Source organism: Lynx canadensis, chromosome A2 (assembly GCF_007474595.2).
Source record: "Lynx canadensis isolate LIC74 chromosome A2, mLynCan4.pri.v2, whole genome shotgun sequence".
Lineage (NCBI taxonomy): Eukaryota > Metazoa > Chordata > Mammalia > Carnivora > Felidae > Lynx > Lynx canadensis.
The window spans coordinates 147,829,872-147,849,138 of NC_044304.2; the positions used below are offsets into that span (position 1 = coordinate 147,829,872).

General features: G+C 45.8%; 1 protein-coding gene across 1 annotated transcript in view; it reads right to left on the bottom strand.

The window, feature by feature from the left end:
* The window catches only part of PLXNA4 (plexin A4), a 438,400-nt gene that overhangs the window by 147,909 nt on the left and 271,224 nt on the right, over positions 1–19,267 (bottom strand). Inside the window, exon 4 of the mRNA XM_030308459.1 lies at positions 12,760–12,891. Within this exon, the coding sequence (XP_030164319.1) occupies positions 12,760–12,891 (132 nt within the window). The remainder of the gene's footprint in view (positions 1–12,759; positions 12,892–19,267) is intronic.

Consider the following 19,267-nt stretch of genomic DNA (forward strand, 5'->3'; position numbering starts at 1 on the left):
AGATTCTGTTTCCAAGTTTTAAAAGTTTTTAGATAAAAGTTTTTAAAGTGTCACACCTACTCATTACCAACAACAAAATCACATAAAGATGAAAATATTTCCAAACATTCTTTTTTTTTTTCTTTCAAAATGGTCTCCCCATGCTGTAAATTCTTCCTAAAAGTGATTACTTTCTCTTTGTTAACGTATTACCATTATCTTGAGGGGGCACATGATGTGTGTAATTTATTTGAAGTTACCGGCAAAGTGACATACTCCTGACAGCTGCTTGTCAGAACTGAAAGATCAGCAACTGTGGGACATTTTGGTTCTTTTAAAGGAAAAATGTTTAATTATGTTTCCATAACCAGCAAACCTCTGGGTGGTACAAAAACATCTTCATGGTCATTTCTGTCTCATTGCAAAGTTATTGTAAAGATTCTATTTCGAGGATTGTTTTTACAATATTGATAATATCAGTTGGACATAAATTACAAACTTATTGTAATATACTGAATCTGAACCATCCAGTAAGAACACTAGTATTACCACTGGGAGATGTGGGACTCCCACGTACCTCCACGACTTCCTGACATGTGAATGCCTGACATACAGACCAAGGCAGGGAAACAATATCCAGTATTGACTGTATAGTAAACATGAGTAAAGCCTAATTTCTTGTTTTAAATAGAAAAAAAAAATAAGTTCTAATAGTTTTTTCCTAGACTCCATTGGCTCATTCATTGCCTTCAGTGGGAACTCAGCATCAAAGTGTGCTTAAACACCCCTACGCTAGAGAAGCAAAAAGGGCACTCAATGTTTTAGAGTTTGGTCTTTGGTATTCTGGAGCAAAACAATAATAAACAAATAAATGAATTGCCTTCTCTAAGTCATGTGAGTTGAGGGTATATTGGGTCATTAACATTTATTTAATTGTTGAAGACAGAGTAATAAATACCTGAGCATGAACAGTGGCCCCTAAATTAAGAACCATCTGAGCAGATGTGAAATGATATAATACATTAATTCCATTAATCTCAAATGTATAACTTTGAATGGCAACAGTAGGTAAGAGGCAGGAGTTTAATAATTTTAACAAAATTGGTGGCTTTCAGAGAAGGACAATGAGTTATGTAGATTAAAGTTGAGGCTAAGCTCAGAGCTGAAGAGGGCTCCAGGCACCTAGGACAGAGGAGGGACAGTCTTGGGAATTCAAGTGAGCACCAGGAAGCCAGAGGTCAGTGAGCTGAAAGGGAAAAAGAACAGCCCGACATCCAGATGTAAACTTGAGACTCGGATCCAAAGAAACTTCCTTTCCTAAACTCAGGAGAATTGAGACAGAGAATTCAGCTTGTGCCTGGAGAGAGACGAGCACAAAAGAAGGGAGACCAGAGCCAGGCCTAGAGCCAGCGAGATCACCAGTGAGCAGGGAGAGAAAACCCTGGGAAAGATCAAAATGAAGTCTTTCCAGTGAAGGATCCAGAACTCTGCTAACAGCTCTGGGTGCTCCTGGTAAAGTGAGTTCTGTGATCACGTGAGATTGGGCGACACTACCTCCTAAATTCGCCACCCTCCCCCCCAGCTTGGAGAGTCATAATACTCATTAGCACACCAAATGTTCTAAGATATCTGCTTAACTTAGATTTCTCCAAATGTATTTGACCAAAAAAAAAAAAAAAAAAAAAAAATCCTGCAAAACTTTGGTTCTGAGAAGAAAATTTGGGAAATCCTGGACTAATTGATGCTTAAAGCGGTAACAAGGCAGAGGGACAGGTGGGAGGCGTCGTTTACATGTCACGCTTCATGTGTGTATTGCTTGTGTCCTGAGATGCCCTCATCTTAATGAGAGTAGCATGTCTCTGCAAGCCTTGCAGACTAACGTGGCTTCAGGACAGTAGGACTTTCCCTTGAGGGGCCTTTCCTCTTATCCAGCAGGTACACGCTGGTGTGAGCAGTGACCCCTGCCGGAGGCAGTGTCTCAAGAAGTGAACTGGGCACAGTCAATAACCACAGCTACATGTGAGAGACCCTTGGAACCTGGGGATTCAGCGGACTGGGAAGCATGGTCAAGGGAGGCGGACTGCTCTGCTCTCTGCTGCTCTGGGCACCAAAAACCAGGGTCCTGATATGCATCGGAGGAGACAGATGTGAGTTTATGATGGATTGGAAGTAAAAATATTATGGGTGGGATTTTAAAAAATAAAATGGAGACACCATCCTACTAGACCAGCATACTGAAAATAGTAAAGATGAAAGCTAAGATTTATTGAGCCCTCGTTATGTGCCAGGCACTGCACTAAAAATTTTATATATGCTTTCTCATTTACCCTCAACCACCCAGGCAGTGGGCACTAGCAAGTGTTACTGTTAAGAAACCGGAAGTATCCAGAGATTAAATAACTTGCCCACGGTCCTCTAGGTAGCAAGTGGCAGAGCTAGGACCCAAAACAAGGGTGGTTCCAGCTGCTGCTCTGAACCACGTTCAAGTCATTCAGCAGATAAACTAGAGAAATATTAGCACGAGCTCGAAATCATTTTTCTTTTTCTTTCTTTCTTTCTTTCTTTCTTTCTTTCTTTCTTTCTTTTCTTTCTTAATATTTATTCATTTTTGAGAGACAGAGACAGAGTGTGAGTGGGGGAGGGGCAGAGAGAGAGGGAGACACAGAATCCGAAGCACAGAGCCCAACGCGGGGCTCAAACTCACAGACCGTGAGATCATGACCTGAGTGGAAGCTTAACCAACTGAGCCACCCAGGCGCCCCTCGAAATCCTTTCTAAAGAGGACACACCGCTTTTCACACTTGCTTCTCCACCCCTTTGCTATTGTGCATAACTTTAAATAAATATCCAGATAGTCTCCCCCTTAACTATGATGCATTTCCTTAGAACAATGGCATCACCTTTGAGTCAGTTTCAAATTCATGTCTCCATTGTCTACGCAAAATATTTGAAATGCACTTAAGAGACTCAGATTGGATAGAATTCTGCCATTTGTAATTTCTCCTTTCATACCTATACTGCATTTGGTAAAGTCACGTGGCATCACTAATGCCAACTAGTCATCTTGAACAATGGCACAAATTAACATGCATCTATTTACTTTTGAAAATGTCCCATCAATATTCAAAGTGAGTACGCAGTTCACTTAAGTATCCGATATTCCCAGCCTCTCTTTCTGTGGGACTCAAGCACAAGTCCATCTGTCTCACCGCCCTGAACCACTTCCATTCAGATGCCATCCCTAGAGGACAGAGCAGAGGGCTACGATGGTAGGAGTCAGCTTCCGTCCACACCCACCCTACGTAAGAGGAGATGGCAGCTGACTGGTGCCTGAAGAATTGAGAACTGTCTTGGGAAACAACCCAAGATCTCTGGCCTCTAGACCAGAGTCCTCATGATACCTACCCAAATGCACCAGGAGAATGTGCCCTTCAGGCTGACATCCTGATTTCTACCCCACCCAAGCCCTGACTATACAAGAAAGCTGGGTTTCCAGGGCAATCCTCGCAGTAGAACCACTTTTGTTTCAATATCCTGCAAGCTGGAGTTTGCTCCCACCTCAGCCCTAACAGAGGCTCCCAGAACAACAACTTCCTTCTGCTCTTTTCTATTCTGCACAGCATCTACGCCTGCGCTGGGTGGGCACGTAGTGGGCACTCGATAAACACACATGGTGGGAGGAAGGAACTGGAGTGGCAGAGATGGAGCCCCTGGCCCTGTTTGCCCACACTGTTAGAGTCTCCTCACATACGCTGCTAAGTGGAATATTACAGGTGGTTGTCTTTAAAATGGCACTTGAAGTGCCCCAAAAGTCTTGGGACGCAGGCACCGAGTGGAGAGGAGATAGGACTGTCAGGGCAATTGCCGGAGACAGATGCTTAATGGAGCTCAGAATTAGGAGCTGCCAAAGCTTTTCCCTAATCACCTGCTCCTTGGATTGCCTAGTCTTTCCTCCCACTCCACCCTCTCCCTGCTGCCCTACCCTTACATACTAGCTCTTCTGCTGTTCTGGGCAGAGAGAAGGGGAACAGGCCATTCTCCATCTGCCCTGCAAGTCCGGACAGATGAGGAGCCGGAAGCCATTTCAGGTGCCCAGTGCGTGATAACCTCAAGTCCAGTGGACTGGACTCAAACACACTAAAGTTCCTTCCCCCGAGCAGAAGTAGAGTACAGAGGAAAACCCACCCAGCTCCCCACAGAGGCTGCACAGCTCTGTTGACTGGGGTGGGGGACCATGGTCTCCTGGCCCTTCAGTCTCCTGGAGGGCAGCACCAGCAGGTGTAAAGGGAACGGTCAGCTTTAGTATCGTCCGGGGGACTTCAAAATGGACAGGGGCGGCTGTGCCAGGGCGTCCTGGGGAGCTGGTGCCCAGAGCTGAACTGGCCTTTAATGACCAAAGTGGTTTGTCCAGGCGTCCCCTTCCCTGGCGACAATACGTTCCCTAAGAGTATTGCTAATAATAATGATGATAACGGTGGAGATAACTCCCACAACTTGCTGAAAGCCTACTGCATGCTAGCCACTTCACATTATTACCTTTAATCCTAAAAGCCCTGAAAGGTAGTTATTATCATTTGCATTCTACACATGAAGGAATTAAAGCACAAAGTGCATGAGTGATTTGCTCCAGTGGCAGACCTGGTGAGAGCAAAGGACCAGGACGAAAGCCCGAGTTCATGGCCTGTTTGTGACCACCCTGTGGTCTCCATCCTGCACTGCGTTCCACTCACCCCGTCTGGGAAACGTCAGGCCACTGTCATGTTTCCTCTTGGGGAGGTTACTAAACTCAATCATATTCAGGAGTTCAAGACTTTGTGCCTACGCGAGTGAACACTTAGAAGCATGTCTGTTGGAAGAGGAGGGGACTCCCCTGCCTACCCCCTCTATGGGATGGGCTGACTGTGTCTGGGGTCCCATGTGCCCCAAGATGCTCTAGAATAAATGTTGCAAGGAAGCTCTTATCCCAACCTGTATCAGGCTGGAAGCAAGGACGAATAAGCCAAGGCACCTCTGACTTCCTGCCATCGCCCCCGCTGCCCCATTCAGCCTTCCACCCTCAGTAAGCTCTTTTGCCCTCTTAGGCTTGTTTTGACACCTGAGGAGTAGGGTATATAACTTTCGGCTGGCAAGGGCAGAAGGGGAAGCGTGTCCCTGGCCCCCACAGAGAGCCCCATGTCCCTCAAGGAGGGGCTGGAGAAGACACTGTGAGAGAAATGGAGTTGGATTCTAACTTGGCTCCTTGGCCAACCTGCCGTGTGACACTGGACAAGCCATTAACTTCTCTGGGTGTCAGTGGGCTCCTCAGCTGCACTGGGATAAGGCAGTAGGAGGGGGAGGACCCAATAAGCCTCGAGGGCTTTTCCAGTTCTGGGGTTTCGTGATGCGAGGGAGAAGCCAGGCTCTCGGCACCTAGTGAGCGTGGGAAGCTGGGGCAGGAAGTCGTCCCCCCCGGTTCCACGACAGTAAAATGGAGATGTTCTGCCTTCATTGAGAAGGAGGTGAGAGGTGGGAGCATCTCAGTAATGACACACTGGGACCTTCGGGATCAGCTCCAGACGAGCGGGAAGGCTTCCTTCTGAGTGAAATTGGGTAAAACACTGCAACAGGCTTCCTCTTTTTCCGAGTGTCTGAGGTGGCTCCGTTTCCTGTCACTCACTCTCAGGTCGGTGCTTCAAGTTCTCTCTCCCAGGAGCCATCAGAACGGCCTGGTCTGGATGCCAGGAGCAAACGTCCAAATGGGCTTGTTACAGTGTCAGCCATCCAGACACGAGCTGCAGCGTCAGCTCAGTCCCCTGCAAGGGCCGGAGGAATGACGCCAGACGGCCGTGTCACCCACCGCAAATGCACCTCACGAGAGACGGGCCCTGCACCTGGTGCCGAGAGTCAGAATCTCTTTTACGGGAGCCTAGTGGGGGCAGAAACTATCTTCGCAGCTTCACCTTATATGAGATGGGTGTCTGCAGACATCCAAGATTGTCAGAATTCTCATTGGCTGTCCTCTGAACACCCCTGGGAGGTAGGCTGGAGATGGGAGGGACACTGAGGCACAGAGAAGCAGTAGTGGCCCCTCATCACACAAGGGGTACCAGCAGAGGCACCATCCAGTTAGAGGTTCTAGCCCCAAGTGGCTTAAGCCTGTCTGGGAGCACAGTACCACCTTCCCTTTGAACCAAACTTGCCCGTGAAAGACTCAACATGGTAAACATCCCAACCACAAAGGGACCCTCTCACCAATTTCCTCCCAACAGGCATACTTGACCAGCTCTGTTTCACAACCCTGAGTGAAGACCTTGTAAAGAAACATGAAGAACAGGGAAGGGGATAGGTCAACAGGTCCCCGTTCACCCCCTTTTACACCTATGCCTCTCTGGGAAGACTTCTCTGACCACTCTGTTTAAAATGGCAACTCTTGGGGTACCTGGATGGCTCAGTCAGTTAAGCATCCAACTTTGGCTCAGGTCATGAGCTCGTGGTTCATGGGCTCAAACCCCACATCAGGCTCTGTGCTGACGGCTCAGAGCCTGGAGCCTGCTTCAGATTCTGTGTCTCCCCCTCTCTCTGCTCCTTCCCTGCTCTTGCACTCTCTGCCTCTCATTCTCTCAAAAATCGATAAACATTAAAAAAAAAACAATTAAAATGGCAACTCTTTTGCTTTGACTAAGTCTCCAGATCCCATTTACCCCTCTCCATATCCTTTTCCCCCTAACCTACTGTGTGATTTATCTGGTATGTTGATTGCTTCTTTGCTCTGTCCTCTTGCTAAAACTGCAAGCCCCTGCAGTCAAGGTGGTTTACCTGTTTCTTTACTGCTGTAGCCCCAATGCCAAGGCTAGCACCCGGCTCACGGCAGATGCTTAGTGAATATTTGCTGAGTGAATGGATGACTCAGGCCTAGGTAATACGTTATAAAACAAGATGGCACTCACTACTTGACCCCTGGATTATGCCGGAAGCAACCAAGTAGAGCTACCCCACCTGGTCCCGCCTTCCTACTGACTCCAAGTAGCAGGTGGACCCACCTGCATGACCCACTTCCTTGGCCCCCACAGGCATCCTATCCTGGATCACAGCCAGCACTGTGAGTGTCCCCAAGTCATGTGAGTGTCCCCAGGCACCTGGAAGCAGACCCACTATCAACAGGAGTCGGTAAAACAAAGGACGCCATGAAAGATGGCTTTGGCCCAGACACAACCAAAGTGTATCTCCCATGCAGAAACACACGTTTCAGGCCTCTGGCTTTCAGGCAGGGAAGAGCTGGTGTGTGAAATGGCTGGGATGCTGAATCTGCCACTTGTTCTGGAGCCTTTCAAAGAAGAGACTTGCCTTGCGTGGGGGACAGCTGCTTCTTTCCTGGCGGGGGGCTGTTCCAGGGTACCTGAGGACAGCCCAGCTCTGCCACCACATCTCTTCATCGATCTGCCTCGCTGACATTTTTTCTCACATCCCTGCCATAGCTTTGGCAGGTTTTTATCACAACAGTTTCAGTGTGCATAGACATTCCCTCGGGGGTACTAGAGTCGTGTAAATACACACCATATACACACACAGACATGTACAAAGCAAGAAGGAGACTGATGGGAGACATGCAGATGGGGACAGACATGGGAGCAGACGTGCATGTGTGTGCACACACACACGCACACGCACACCCTGTGAACACACCCAGCGGACACTCACTGCCACACTCCAAGGAGAAATTTATATGGAAAGTGAAAGCCATTCGAGGTGAGAATAAAGAGGAAGTCACATATTCCCAACAGCAGAAGCAATATCCTCACTTAGAATTATTCAACTTGCAAATAATCATAATAGGTTGGGTATGCGCTCACTTCTAGATGCTGAGCCAAGCTCTTCCTACAGGCGTTATCTCATTTAGTCTTCATCGGTGCCCTAGGAGATCAATGCCCTTTATTACATTCCCCATTTCACAGGTCACAAATTGAGGTGCAGCCGCTCTCCCAGTGCATCCCATTCCAGAGAAGCCCGTCTGCATCCCCAGAAACACCAAGTCGTGTTCCCATCTCACAACCTTTGTGCCAGCTGTTCCTTCTGCCTGGATGACGACTGATCCCCAGTCGCCTCCTGCCCTTCACTTTATCCTTCTCTCTGCTCGAAAGTTCCCTTCTTGGCACCTCCCTGACAACCTTCCTTAAAGGAGCATTCCCCATCTTGTTCCTGGAAACCACTGCCTTCCCACCGAGTCTGTTAAATTTTTCATTGTATTCGCCATTACGTAACATACATCATTTATTCATTTACTCATTCATTGTCTGTCTCTCTACCTAAAATATAAGCACTATCAGGGCAGGGATTTTGTCTATCCTGTTCCCCACTGAATCTCTAGTATCTAGAAAGTGCCAACTCATAGTAGGTGCTCAATATTTAATATTGAATGAATAAATGAGGTAGTGAGAGAGTTAGTAACTTGTCTATGGTCTCAGAGCCAGGACTTATATAGTATTTGTATGTACACACACACACACACACACACACACACACACACACACACACACTCCATTCTCTACTTCTACTCTTATACCATCCTTACCTTTTCCAACCCTCTAATCACATGATGACTGGCTCCCCTGACAACCAGCCACCCCCTCCATCTTTAGGAGATTTCCAAAAGTCACTCAATTAACATAAATTCAGTTGTGGTTGAAAGGGGCTTATTGTGAATAACAAGACACCCCTTCCACTTTTATGGATCCCAAAGATTTCAGAAACTGAGGACAAGAGACCAAATATTACGACAAAAGATTCTCCCATTGCTCTATTCACTCAGGATACTCCAAGGGTCCTGGAACTCAGTGCCAGAAATAGGGATGAAGACCAAATATATGTTTCTTATTATAAGTCACAATATTGCAATTCAGTATATTATATATGTCTAGCACATCAGATCTACAATACTACTATTTAAGAGATGGCTAAAGTAGGTTACTTAGGTTTTCATAATCTTTTTTTAAAAGCTTTTTATTTATTTATTTTGAGAGAGAGAGCACGCACATGAGTAGGGGAGGAGCAGAGAGACAGGGAGAGAGAGAGAATCCCAAGCAGATTCTGCACTGTCAGCACAGAGACTGATGTGGGGTTCGAACCCATGAAACGTGAGATCATAATGAGAACCAAAGTCAAGAATGGGATGTGCCACCCAGGTGCCCTAGGCTTTTAGGTTTAAACAGTATGTCTACTTAAATAAAAACATAAAGTAAAAATTAGTTCAGGACAGGGCAGGAGTTATGGCAGTGATAAACAGATGGTGGAAATTTGGGAGATACTTTCTTTGGCTGAAGTGTAGTCTTTTAAACTTTTTTTTTTTTCAACGTTTATTTATTTTTGGGACAGAGAGAGACAGAGCATGAACGGGGGAGGGGCAGAGAGAGAGGGAGACACAGAATCGGAAACAGGCTCCAGGCTCTGAGCCATCAGCCCAGAGCCTGACGCGGGGCTCGAACTCGCGGACCGCGAGATCGTGACCTGGCTGAAGTCGGACGCTTAACCGACTGCGTCACCCAGGCGCCCCTGAAGTGTAGTCTTTTAATTATATACGTAAGTTTGAACTTGGGAATTAAGCAATAAATAAATAATAAATAATTTGTATCAGTCCTTCTCTTTTCTCTAAAAATTAAAAAAAAAATTTTTTTAACGTTTATTTATTTTTGAGACAGAGAGAGACAGAGCATGAACGGGGGAGGGTCAGAGAGAGAGGGAGACACAGAATCTGAAACAGGCTCCAGGCTCTGAGCCATCAGCACAGAGCCCGACGCGGGGCTGGAACTCATGGACCGTGAGATCATGACCTGAGCTGAAGTCGGACGCTCAACCGACTGAGCCACCCAGGCGCCCCACTAAAATTTTTTTTAAATGTTTATTATTTTTGAAGGAGAGCGAGACAGAGCGTGAGCAGGGGAGGGGCAGAGAGAGAGAGGGAGACACAGAATCCAAAGCAGAATCCAAAGCAGGCTCCAGACTCTGAGCTGTCAGCACAGAGCCCAATGCGGGGCACGAACCCATGAACCATGAAATCATGACCTGAGCCGAAGTCAGACACTTCATCCACTGAGCTACCCAGGCACTCCAGTCCTTCTCTTTTCCAGTTCCGGGTCAATGATGACAGTGGGGATTCACTCAATAATTAATTAGTTAATTAACTCATCAAATAATTTTCAAGGGCCTATTTGGTGAGGTTTAGACACACAAAGAAGACACAGGGCTGCCCTCAAGCTGCTGAAAGTCTGGTAAGAGAGAAAGACAAGGAGAGAAAGCCCAGTATGAGAAGAGCTACCAAAGAGGTGTCTAACCACAAGAGAGCAATCACCGATTGTGGAGCATGACAGCAGAGCTAAGTTTTGAGAAACGAGTCAGAATTACCCAGATGAGAAAGGGAAGTGCCCTCCAGGCAGAGCAGACATCATTGCTGAGCGTATACAGACTAACCTGTAGACTCAGGTGTCCTGACACAATATGGCTGAGACCAACCCGCCAGCAGACAGAGGCTGGAGGGTCCCCAGTGTATTTACCAGGCTGCTCTTGCCCCGAACTCTACTTGGTACATGCCTCAAAGCAGGCTCTGGGTCCTTGATGGGCTTTCCACTGGGACTGAATCCCTGTTCCCTACTCACCTTGGCCTTGACCTGAACTCCTATGCTCTATACCTGATAGATCACCCAGGATCTTGATGCCACCCCATGCCTGACTTCAAACACAGCCACAATGTCCAGACGCTTCTGTTGCAATGTCATAAAAATAAGAGCCTCCATTTATCAAGCCCTTACTCCACGCCAGGCTTGGTTCATGCTTGTTATACATGTTACATCGTTTGATTCTTGGAACACTATCGGATGTTATTATTACTTCCATACAATGGTTGACAACACTGAGTCTTACGGAGGTTAAGGAACTTACCTGAGATCATACTTAGTAAATGGTGGAACTAAGGTTCATGCTCAGAATTTCTGACACCAAAGCCTACACGCTTAACTGTGCTATACTACCACTGTCCACAAAGAATGTGCAAACCCACTGGATACCAGTGTCGAGCCATCTGGGATTTTATTTTGATGGCAGGCTGCCCTCCATCTCTGTGAGGAGCAGTCCCAGAATGGATGAATGCCCTGGCCCCATCCATTCTTGTTTCCTTTCTTTTCTATAATCCAGAGCTCTCAGTGCACCTTATTCTCCATGCTTGGGTAGGTACTAACCACTGATTGTGCTCTCAGGGAAGCAGAATGGGAGAGGAGAAGGAGCTCAGAATCCCAACTCAGTTACCAGAGGAGGCTCCTGTGCGCACAGCATATATTTTCCATCTTTGGAAGTTCTCAAAGTCCTAGGTTCAGGAATCCTGGTTTTTACATTAAGGCAAGAAATCCTGAAATACTTAATGCCTTGTAGAGGTATTGAGTCTTTTCTGAGGGACTCAAGGAAAGCTGCTTCCCATCAGCGTCTAGGGCCTCAAAGGTAGGCAGGGAGTAGGGAGTGTGGGCCCATCGGAAAAGAGCAAGGAATGAAAGCAAAGGAGCAGCCTCATACCCTGTCCTGGCTCCTGGGGTAAAATGTTCTTCTGTGAGCCCCACACCAGACAGTTCCCAAGCCACCACAGTCTCGATGAGGGCACCACAATGGGTCCCAGTGTGGTTGAGTGGGGAGTCCCACACCAAGAGAAGATGTCATCAAGCTCTTGGGGAGGGTGGAGCTGCTGTGGGCTGCCAAGGCATAATGCACAAGCCCTGTGGGTGGCATAATGTAGTATTCATCTCCTGCGCTGTGCAGAGAGGGGACAGGCAGAACAATCCAGACTCTGTCGGCAAGGTCCTCTGGGCCTTGCTAATGAAGATGAATAAAGAGATGGGATCTGCCCCTCATGGCTGCTGCCTTTGTCACATACATATTCATGGACTGGAGGGACAGCTCCTGGGAATGACCCATCCTACATAGAGATGAGAGAGATGAGGTATGGCAGTGCTAATCCACTCTTGAGGTGGGTGTGTCTTGAGGGGTGGAACACTCTGGGCTGTGCACTCCAGGATATACTCTTAAATATATGGAATTTTCAAGGTGATATTTATACTTCTGCCTGCTACAGATGTATCAGTCCTTGTATAAGCTCAAGGACCCTTGAAGAACTTACATAGTACTCAGCTGAATTCCAGAAACAATCCCAGCTTTGCTACTTGCTACTCAATGTCAGTTAACAGTAATGTCTGCACCCTCTGTTCTTCCTGGCTTGGCCTCATGGAATTTGCTGGAACTTCATGTTAGAGTTATAGGTATACACAGGAAGGCTCAGAACACCAGCTATATCATCTCACCTCATACACACAGACCCTGTTTTTTGAATCTCCATCCATTTGATTGTTGTATGATGCTCCCTCAATCAAGATTTTTGGACAGCAAATCCTTGCCCACCATAGACCTCTAGGGTCCAGGAAGCTGACTTTGGTAGTAGATTGTACTTTGTGTAAGGAAATCTAGACAAAAAACTTGGGTACCTGTACCATGTTTCTTCAAAAGAGAGTAAATGCTGGCCCTGAATCTATACTCACCATCACTTTGAAGTTAGTGGATTTGTTCTAGACTCCCAGATATTTTGATATTTTAAATGTTTCATCCCCTGTTTCAGTGTACTCAGCCTCAGTCCCCAGGCAGCTAACCAAAAGGATACACACTGAGCCAAATAAATCAAATCCCCTCTGCAGCTGGCCTCCTGCAGGTTTCTACTGAGCCACAGGCTAGCATTTTGCTGCAAGACTAATGTCTAACAGAGCCCAAGAGCCTTACCTGCCTTTCTGACATGATGTAGAGTTGCTCGTGGTCCTTGGAGAAGGCCATATCCCGGAGGACTGGGCCGGGGTCTACCACCTGCACAGTCTCATACTGGAGGGCACTGCCCCTGGGCCCATCTACCCGGATCTGTGGAGAAGAGGAAAAGGAGAGATGATGTGAGTTCAGATCCTATAAGTCAAGCTACAGTCCAGAGACCCTCCCAACAGCTAAGGGAGAGGCAGTGAGCTCTGCCTCCACAGTGCCCAGAGGCCAGGCTCTGAGGAGCCTGAGTGATAGAAGCCCCCCATGGGCTTCCTGCTGGGAATGGCAAAGAGAAGGGAAGGTAGGGAGACCAAACTGGGCTCCACAAAGCATGTTATCCTCTCTGGCTACCTCTCCGGTGTTATCCTCTCTGGCTACCTCTGCCTCAGACTTAAGTCTTTGAGGCCTGGCTTGTACATCTTTGGAGAAGAGGATGGGGTTGGTATTAGGGAGTGGGAGCTGGGGATTGGGTGAATAATGGGTAACTGAAACTGCCACAGATCAGTGCCATCATGTAATAGAAAGGCAATATTATTTGCTACATTTGTGCTCAGGAAATAAATTGGGTGTAAGGATGTGGGCTGATTCTTTGAAACTGTTACCCAGCTATCATTGCCATACTGTTGAGGGGAACCAGGCAAGGAGCCAACCCCAGCAGTTTCACATTGAGTGGGCTACTTCTGGCGATTAAACCATTGGCTTATGCTTCAAGCTTTAGAGTAGATGTAGGCCCTAGAGGTTCTATTTATGTCCCCAAAGAAGGGGACATGAGTATTCCAGGAAAATGCGTATTGGGCGTGAGTCATCTCCAAACTTCCGAGAACACTTAGCATAGTAGATTACCCTTGGGCCATCCACAGGACTTCCTAGAACTGCTTAGACAATGTGGAGACAACCAGGAGAGACTTTTGCCCACATCCCCCATAGTGGAGGACAAATCTAGAAAGACAGGGACTTCCCAACCCCACATGATGCTCATCCGACCCTGGGTGCTGGCCCAGGTCTCCAGCATCAGAATCGTCAAAAGTCTGGGCTCATGGATTCAACACAATCACTGCCCAGCCCTAATAATGCTACTTACTCACCTAAGTTGGGACCAAGGGAACATGGGAAGGGGAGGGGAACAGTGGAGGGAGACAGGGAGAGGCAGTAGCTACAGGGTCACCAAACTTGATTAGATACCATTTGTATATGACTCTGTAAGGTACCCACAATGTAATTTTAGAGATTTCAATAACAAAACTAAAGAACAATTATATTCAATATATTCCCATAATGTCCTCTTACTTTTAATTTTTAACCTTTCATGAGATCAAGGAGAAGAGAAGTTGTTCAGAGGAACCAAATTACAGAAGGGAAAAACCACAGTAATGTCAACTGATGACATCAATTCATCTGAAAGTCTGCTGCTTCTCGTTTCTTTTGAATTCACCGAATTTTGACACTAGGTTATTTCGTGATTTATGTGTTTGATTTTAGGTTCGTTCCAGGCTCTGTTTGTTTGCTTTCCTCTTAAGCACTATTTTTAAGCCCTTCCTACACATCAGGCACTGAGAAATGGTTTTGCACATAATTCCTTATTGGTGTAATCCTCTCAATCCTGTGGGCTTAGTGGTCATTTGTCCTGACTTGCATGGCCCCTCTAGCATCCATTCCACCCTCTCTCACCTTTGGGGCAAGATTGGACCCACCCCCTGCTTCCTGGGGGTGCTCCCTGATGGGCACAAGCAAATCAGTTTAATCTCATTCTGTTGCCACAGTGATTGAAAGAAAACAGGCCCAAGCCAATCAACATGTGCACTCAGAGCAAAGCAGGGCAAGACAGTGTTTTGTGATCAGAGAACAGAGAATTTCTCCTTATCCTCAAAAGGGTCAAAGAAACAGCTAGCTCCCAGAACTGTGGGCAGCCGTCTTGTAATAAAGAGAGGAGTTGAAACCAGGGAAGGTACAGAGATGGAAAAAAATTGGTCTTTGGTGACATCCCCGAGGCACAAAATGACCCCAAAGCCTGCCCTATGTCAGGACTTTCTAGTTACTCAAGTTATTTCCTTATCGTTAAAGGAACAAAAGGGCTTTCTGCAACGTCGAAAGTCCTAGGTGATATACTGATATAAGAGATGAGGAAAATGAGGCAGAGGTACATGAAACAATTAGCCTGAGATCTAAAATCTGGAGACAGAATGAGAATCCAGTTCCACTCTGAAGTCCATGCTTTTCCTATCATCGATTACATGAGACCTTGTTCCTTGATGGCTCTCATGTTTACTCCCTGGGGGGTGCCACCCAAATAAAGGCAGGGCACTGAGGTCAGTGTCTGTCTCTGGTCTACACAATTCCAGCGGTTTTCACTAGTCATTCCTAATTTTGATGCTGAAATACTTGAGCTTGACAAATATTTATTTTAAAAATGGAGAAATAAATCAATGAAGTTAAACCTCCTCTTTGCAGATTTCCCATTAAGTTCATGAGAACAAAAACAAAACCAAAACTGATAAAGGAGTTAAAGAAAATACTTTTAGCTCTGAAAATCAAAATGCCTCAGATTCCAATAGCCCTCCTGCTTCTGTACCCACCCCCACACCACCAGATGTCCATCCTGGCCAGGTCTTTCCTTAATCTGAATGAAATGAGAGTTCATGCAAAACCAATTGGGATTACCACCCAAGTCTGACCGCGTGGCGATGGCCTTGGCCCCCAGCCCAGCCAGGCTTCATCCCCAGCTGTGAGTCAACTCTGGTGCAGCAGCACAAGAATGACAAGAGTGATACTGAGCACCCTGGCTTGTCTCCAGCCCCCTCAGGCTGCCGGCAGGAGTAGGCTCCCCTAGGGAATGCTGCTAGATATGAGTCCCATCCAGTGCCCATGGTCTAATCCCCAAGGGAAATTGGATTCAGTGTCTGATCAATCTTCTTTATCATTGGTCCCCCACTCCCTGCTCTTTAGAGCAAGGTGACAGGCTGGATATAGGTAGACATCAGAGGAAGCCAGGTGAGCTGGGGCAGGGACAGAGGGGGTGGACCAGGGAGCACCTAGGGCAAGTTTTCATGAGCCTTCCCCAGGGAGGGAGGATGGGGTTATGATACCCCCTTCCACACTCCACCTGGGTGGGAAATCAGTAATTGGAAAGGCAGGGTTCCCTCTCCTCATACACCTCCCCAGTCCACTACTTATCTCAGAAAACAGAAAGGAAAGCATTCGTTCATCTCCCTGCTGAAAGAATCTCACACAGATCTTGGATAAAAGGAGTTTGTGGTAGGATTTGCTGAGTGATGGACAATCATAAAATTGAGGTAGGATGACCCAGTTGTGGGCTCCCTTGGTCTCCCACAAACAATAGCAACAAGAACTGCTAATAACTGGGTGGCTAGTGTGTGCCAGGGCTCATGCCAGCCTTTCTACATATATTAGCTTCTCATTTAAACCACAGAACTCTGTGCATTGATAGTGTCCCAATTACAGGTGAGGTACAGAGAGGTTTAGTAAGTTGTTTATGGTCACACATCTAGCGAACAGCATGGCCTTGACCCATACCAAGGTCTGACTGATTCTGTCCGTGCCTCCTTGTGTTTACATACCACACCAGTGCATGTTGAACCAGGTTCTTTCGGCTATATAAACCTGCATCCCTTCAAGAAATGAAAGCAGTTGGTATTAAGCAAACAGCACCCTTAGAGTGCTGGAGGAACCATCTCTGTATCCACTACAGTTCTTTTGGGAGCGAATCATGCACATGAGTGAAGAAGATGCTGTCATGAATTTTCAAATAATGATCCCTTATATTTGTGTTTTATACCTTGCACAGCATTCTTAAATAACATTGTCTCACTGGATGGTTGTAAGATTTTTATGATGTTGACCACTAGCATAATAATCCTCATTTTACTGATGAAGAAACTGAGGTTGGAGCTGTCTTATGCATTGCCCAAAGTTCAGTGATAAAACCAGTGACAGCTGGGTCTAGAACTCAGGTCTCCTGATTCCTAGCTCAGTGCTTGCCTCTTAGCAATTTAGATTTTTCCAAAAGCCTTTGACGAGGTTCCACATGAAAAGGTATTTAAAAATAATGAGTCTCTGTGGGACTTTGGGCAGTTTGACCAAGGAGAGAGAACTGACTTAGAGACAGAAAAAGACCCGTTTCTGCATGGAGAAGTAGGCACTGGGGGACTTTTCAAGCACTGGTGTTATGACTTGTTTTATTTAATATTTTGTATAAGTGGTCTCAAGGAGGGAGCAGGAAACTAGGGAGATGATTCTAAGCCCTTTGGGATAGCAAGAAGGCCAATGATGGAGAGCGACTACAGAAAGATGGGGCATCCTCAGCAAAGTCTGGGGAGGGGAGCTGAACATGTGCAAAAGGCCTGGGATTGCGTGTCTCATGGGCACAGAGACTCAGCATTGTAGCCCCACCCAGCACAGCACCCAGGACATGGCTGGTACTAACAAGTAGTTCCTGATGAGTGTCAGCGAGAGCATGGAGAAAGAATACTCTTGCTCACTGTTGATGAAAATGTAGATTGGGGGGGCCCTGGATGGTTTAGTCAGTGGTTGAGCATCCGATTCTTGATTTCAGTTCCGGTCATGATCTCATGGTTCATGAAATCCAGCTCTGTGCTAACAGTGTGGAGCCAGCTTGGGATTCTCTCTCCCTATCTCTGCCCCTCCCTGATGCATTCTCTCTTTCTCTCTCTCTCTCTCAAAAATAAATAAATAAACATTTAAAAAATGTAAATTGGTGCAGTCACTATGGAAAACTGTATGAGGGTCCTCAAAAATTAAAAATAGAACTACTTTATAATCAAGCAGTCCTACTCCTGGGTATTTATCCAAAGGAAACAAAATCAGTATCTTAAAGAGATAACTGCACTCCTATGCTCAATGTAGCATTATTTGCAATAGCCAAGATGTGAGAACAATCTAAATATCCATAGATGGATGAAAGGATAAGGAAAGATCATATGTATCTATATCTATATCTACACACACATATATACACACACATACACATATACATATGCATATACATATATATTTGCTATATATGTATATATACACAAAACATATATATGTGTATATATTATCATATTATATATATATATATATATATATGTATATGTACATATATGTAAAGCCTTAAAAAAGAAAGAAAATCCTGCCATTTGCAGTAAGATGGATGAACCTGGAGAACATTATGCTATATGAAATATGTCAGACACAAAAAGACAAATACTGCATGATCTCATTTCCATGTGGAATTTAAAATAGTCAAACTCATAGAAGCAAAGACTGGAATGGAATGGCAGTTGCCAGGGTACTGGGGGTTGGGGAAGATGGGGAGATCTTGGTCAAGTGGCACAATGTTTCAGTTATAAGATGAATAAGTTCTGAAAATCTAATACAGCAATTGACTATAGTTAATAACACTGAATTGTATATTTGAAATTTGCTAAGAAGGTAGATCTTAAGTGTTCTGATCACACACACACACACACACACACACACAAGGAAACAGTAACTATGTGAAGCGATAGATATGTTAATTAACTTGATTGTGCCAAGTATTTCACAATACATCCGTATATCAAGTTGTATATCTTAAATACATACAACTTGTATTTGGTAATTATAAAAGATGGGGAAAAAAATAAGTAGTTACTACATAAATGATTAACTCCCTATGGGAAAAACAAGCTACATTCTACCAATGGGACCGTGGACTGATCAGAATGAGACCAAGGAATACTCAAAGTGAGAGGCAGGACCAAGAAAGGAGAGCTTAGTGTCATCATTCACTGTTCTAGATCCTCTGTGACAGTCCAATGGCCAGCAACATTCAAGCAGCATTCAAATAGGATTTCAGGGGAAAACAGACAAACAGAACCCATTCTCCTGGCCAAGTTCACTTGAATACAGAATATCACGTCCATTTCACTCCTGATAAGGTAGAAACATAATCCAGATGCCTGCGAGAACAGCCTTGGAAAGATGCCTCAGGCCGCAAAGACATAGCTGAGATCAAAGGAGATGCGTTGGCCAGTGGCTGTGGTTCAGTCAGCAATTCAAGGGCCACCTGAAGTTTGTGAGGTGACAGCTAAGAACAAACAGGATTTATTATTGTACACATCAGGACAAATAAGATTTATTATTTTACACAACGCAGATGATACTTGTGGATCACCTAAGCAGTGAGAAAGTAGATTTTTTTTTTTTTAAGGTACAAAATGTAAAGACGCTGCTAATGTAAATTTGGGTGTTTAGAAGATGTTATTCTTTGAGGCTAACACCGAAGAGAAAATCACATCCTAACCCTACACGTCCCTTGAGAGAGCGACATTCCACATTCATTCATCATCATCCAAAGTGCCTTTATGGAATGCCACTGTGTTCTAGGCTCCGAGCTAGCGTTTGAAGAAAGGGGTGTCTTCGTCCTGCCCTCCAGGAGGCCTCCTGAAGTGCTCAGCTATCACACAAATAAGGCCAAGTG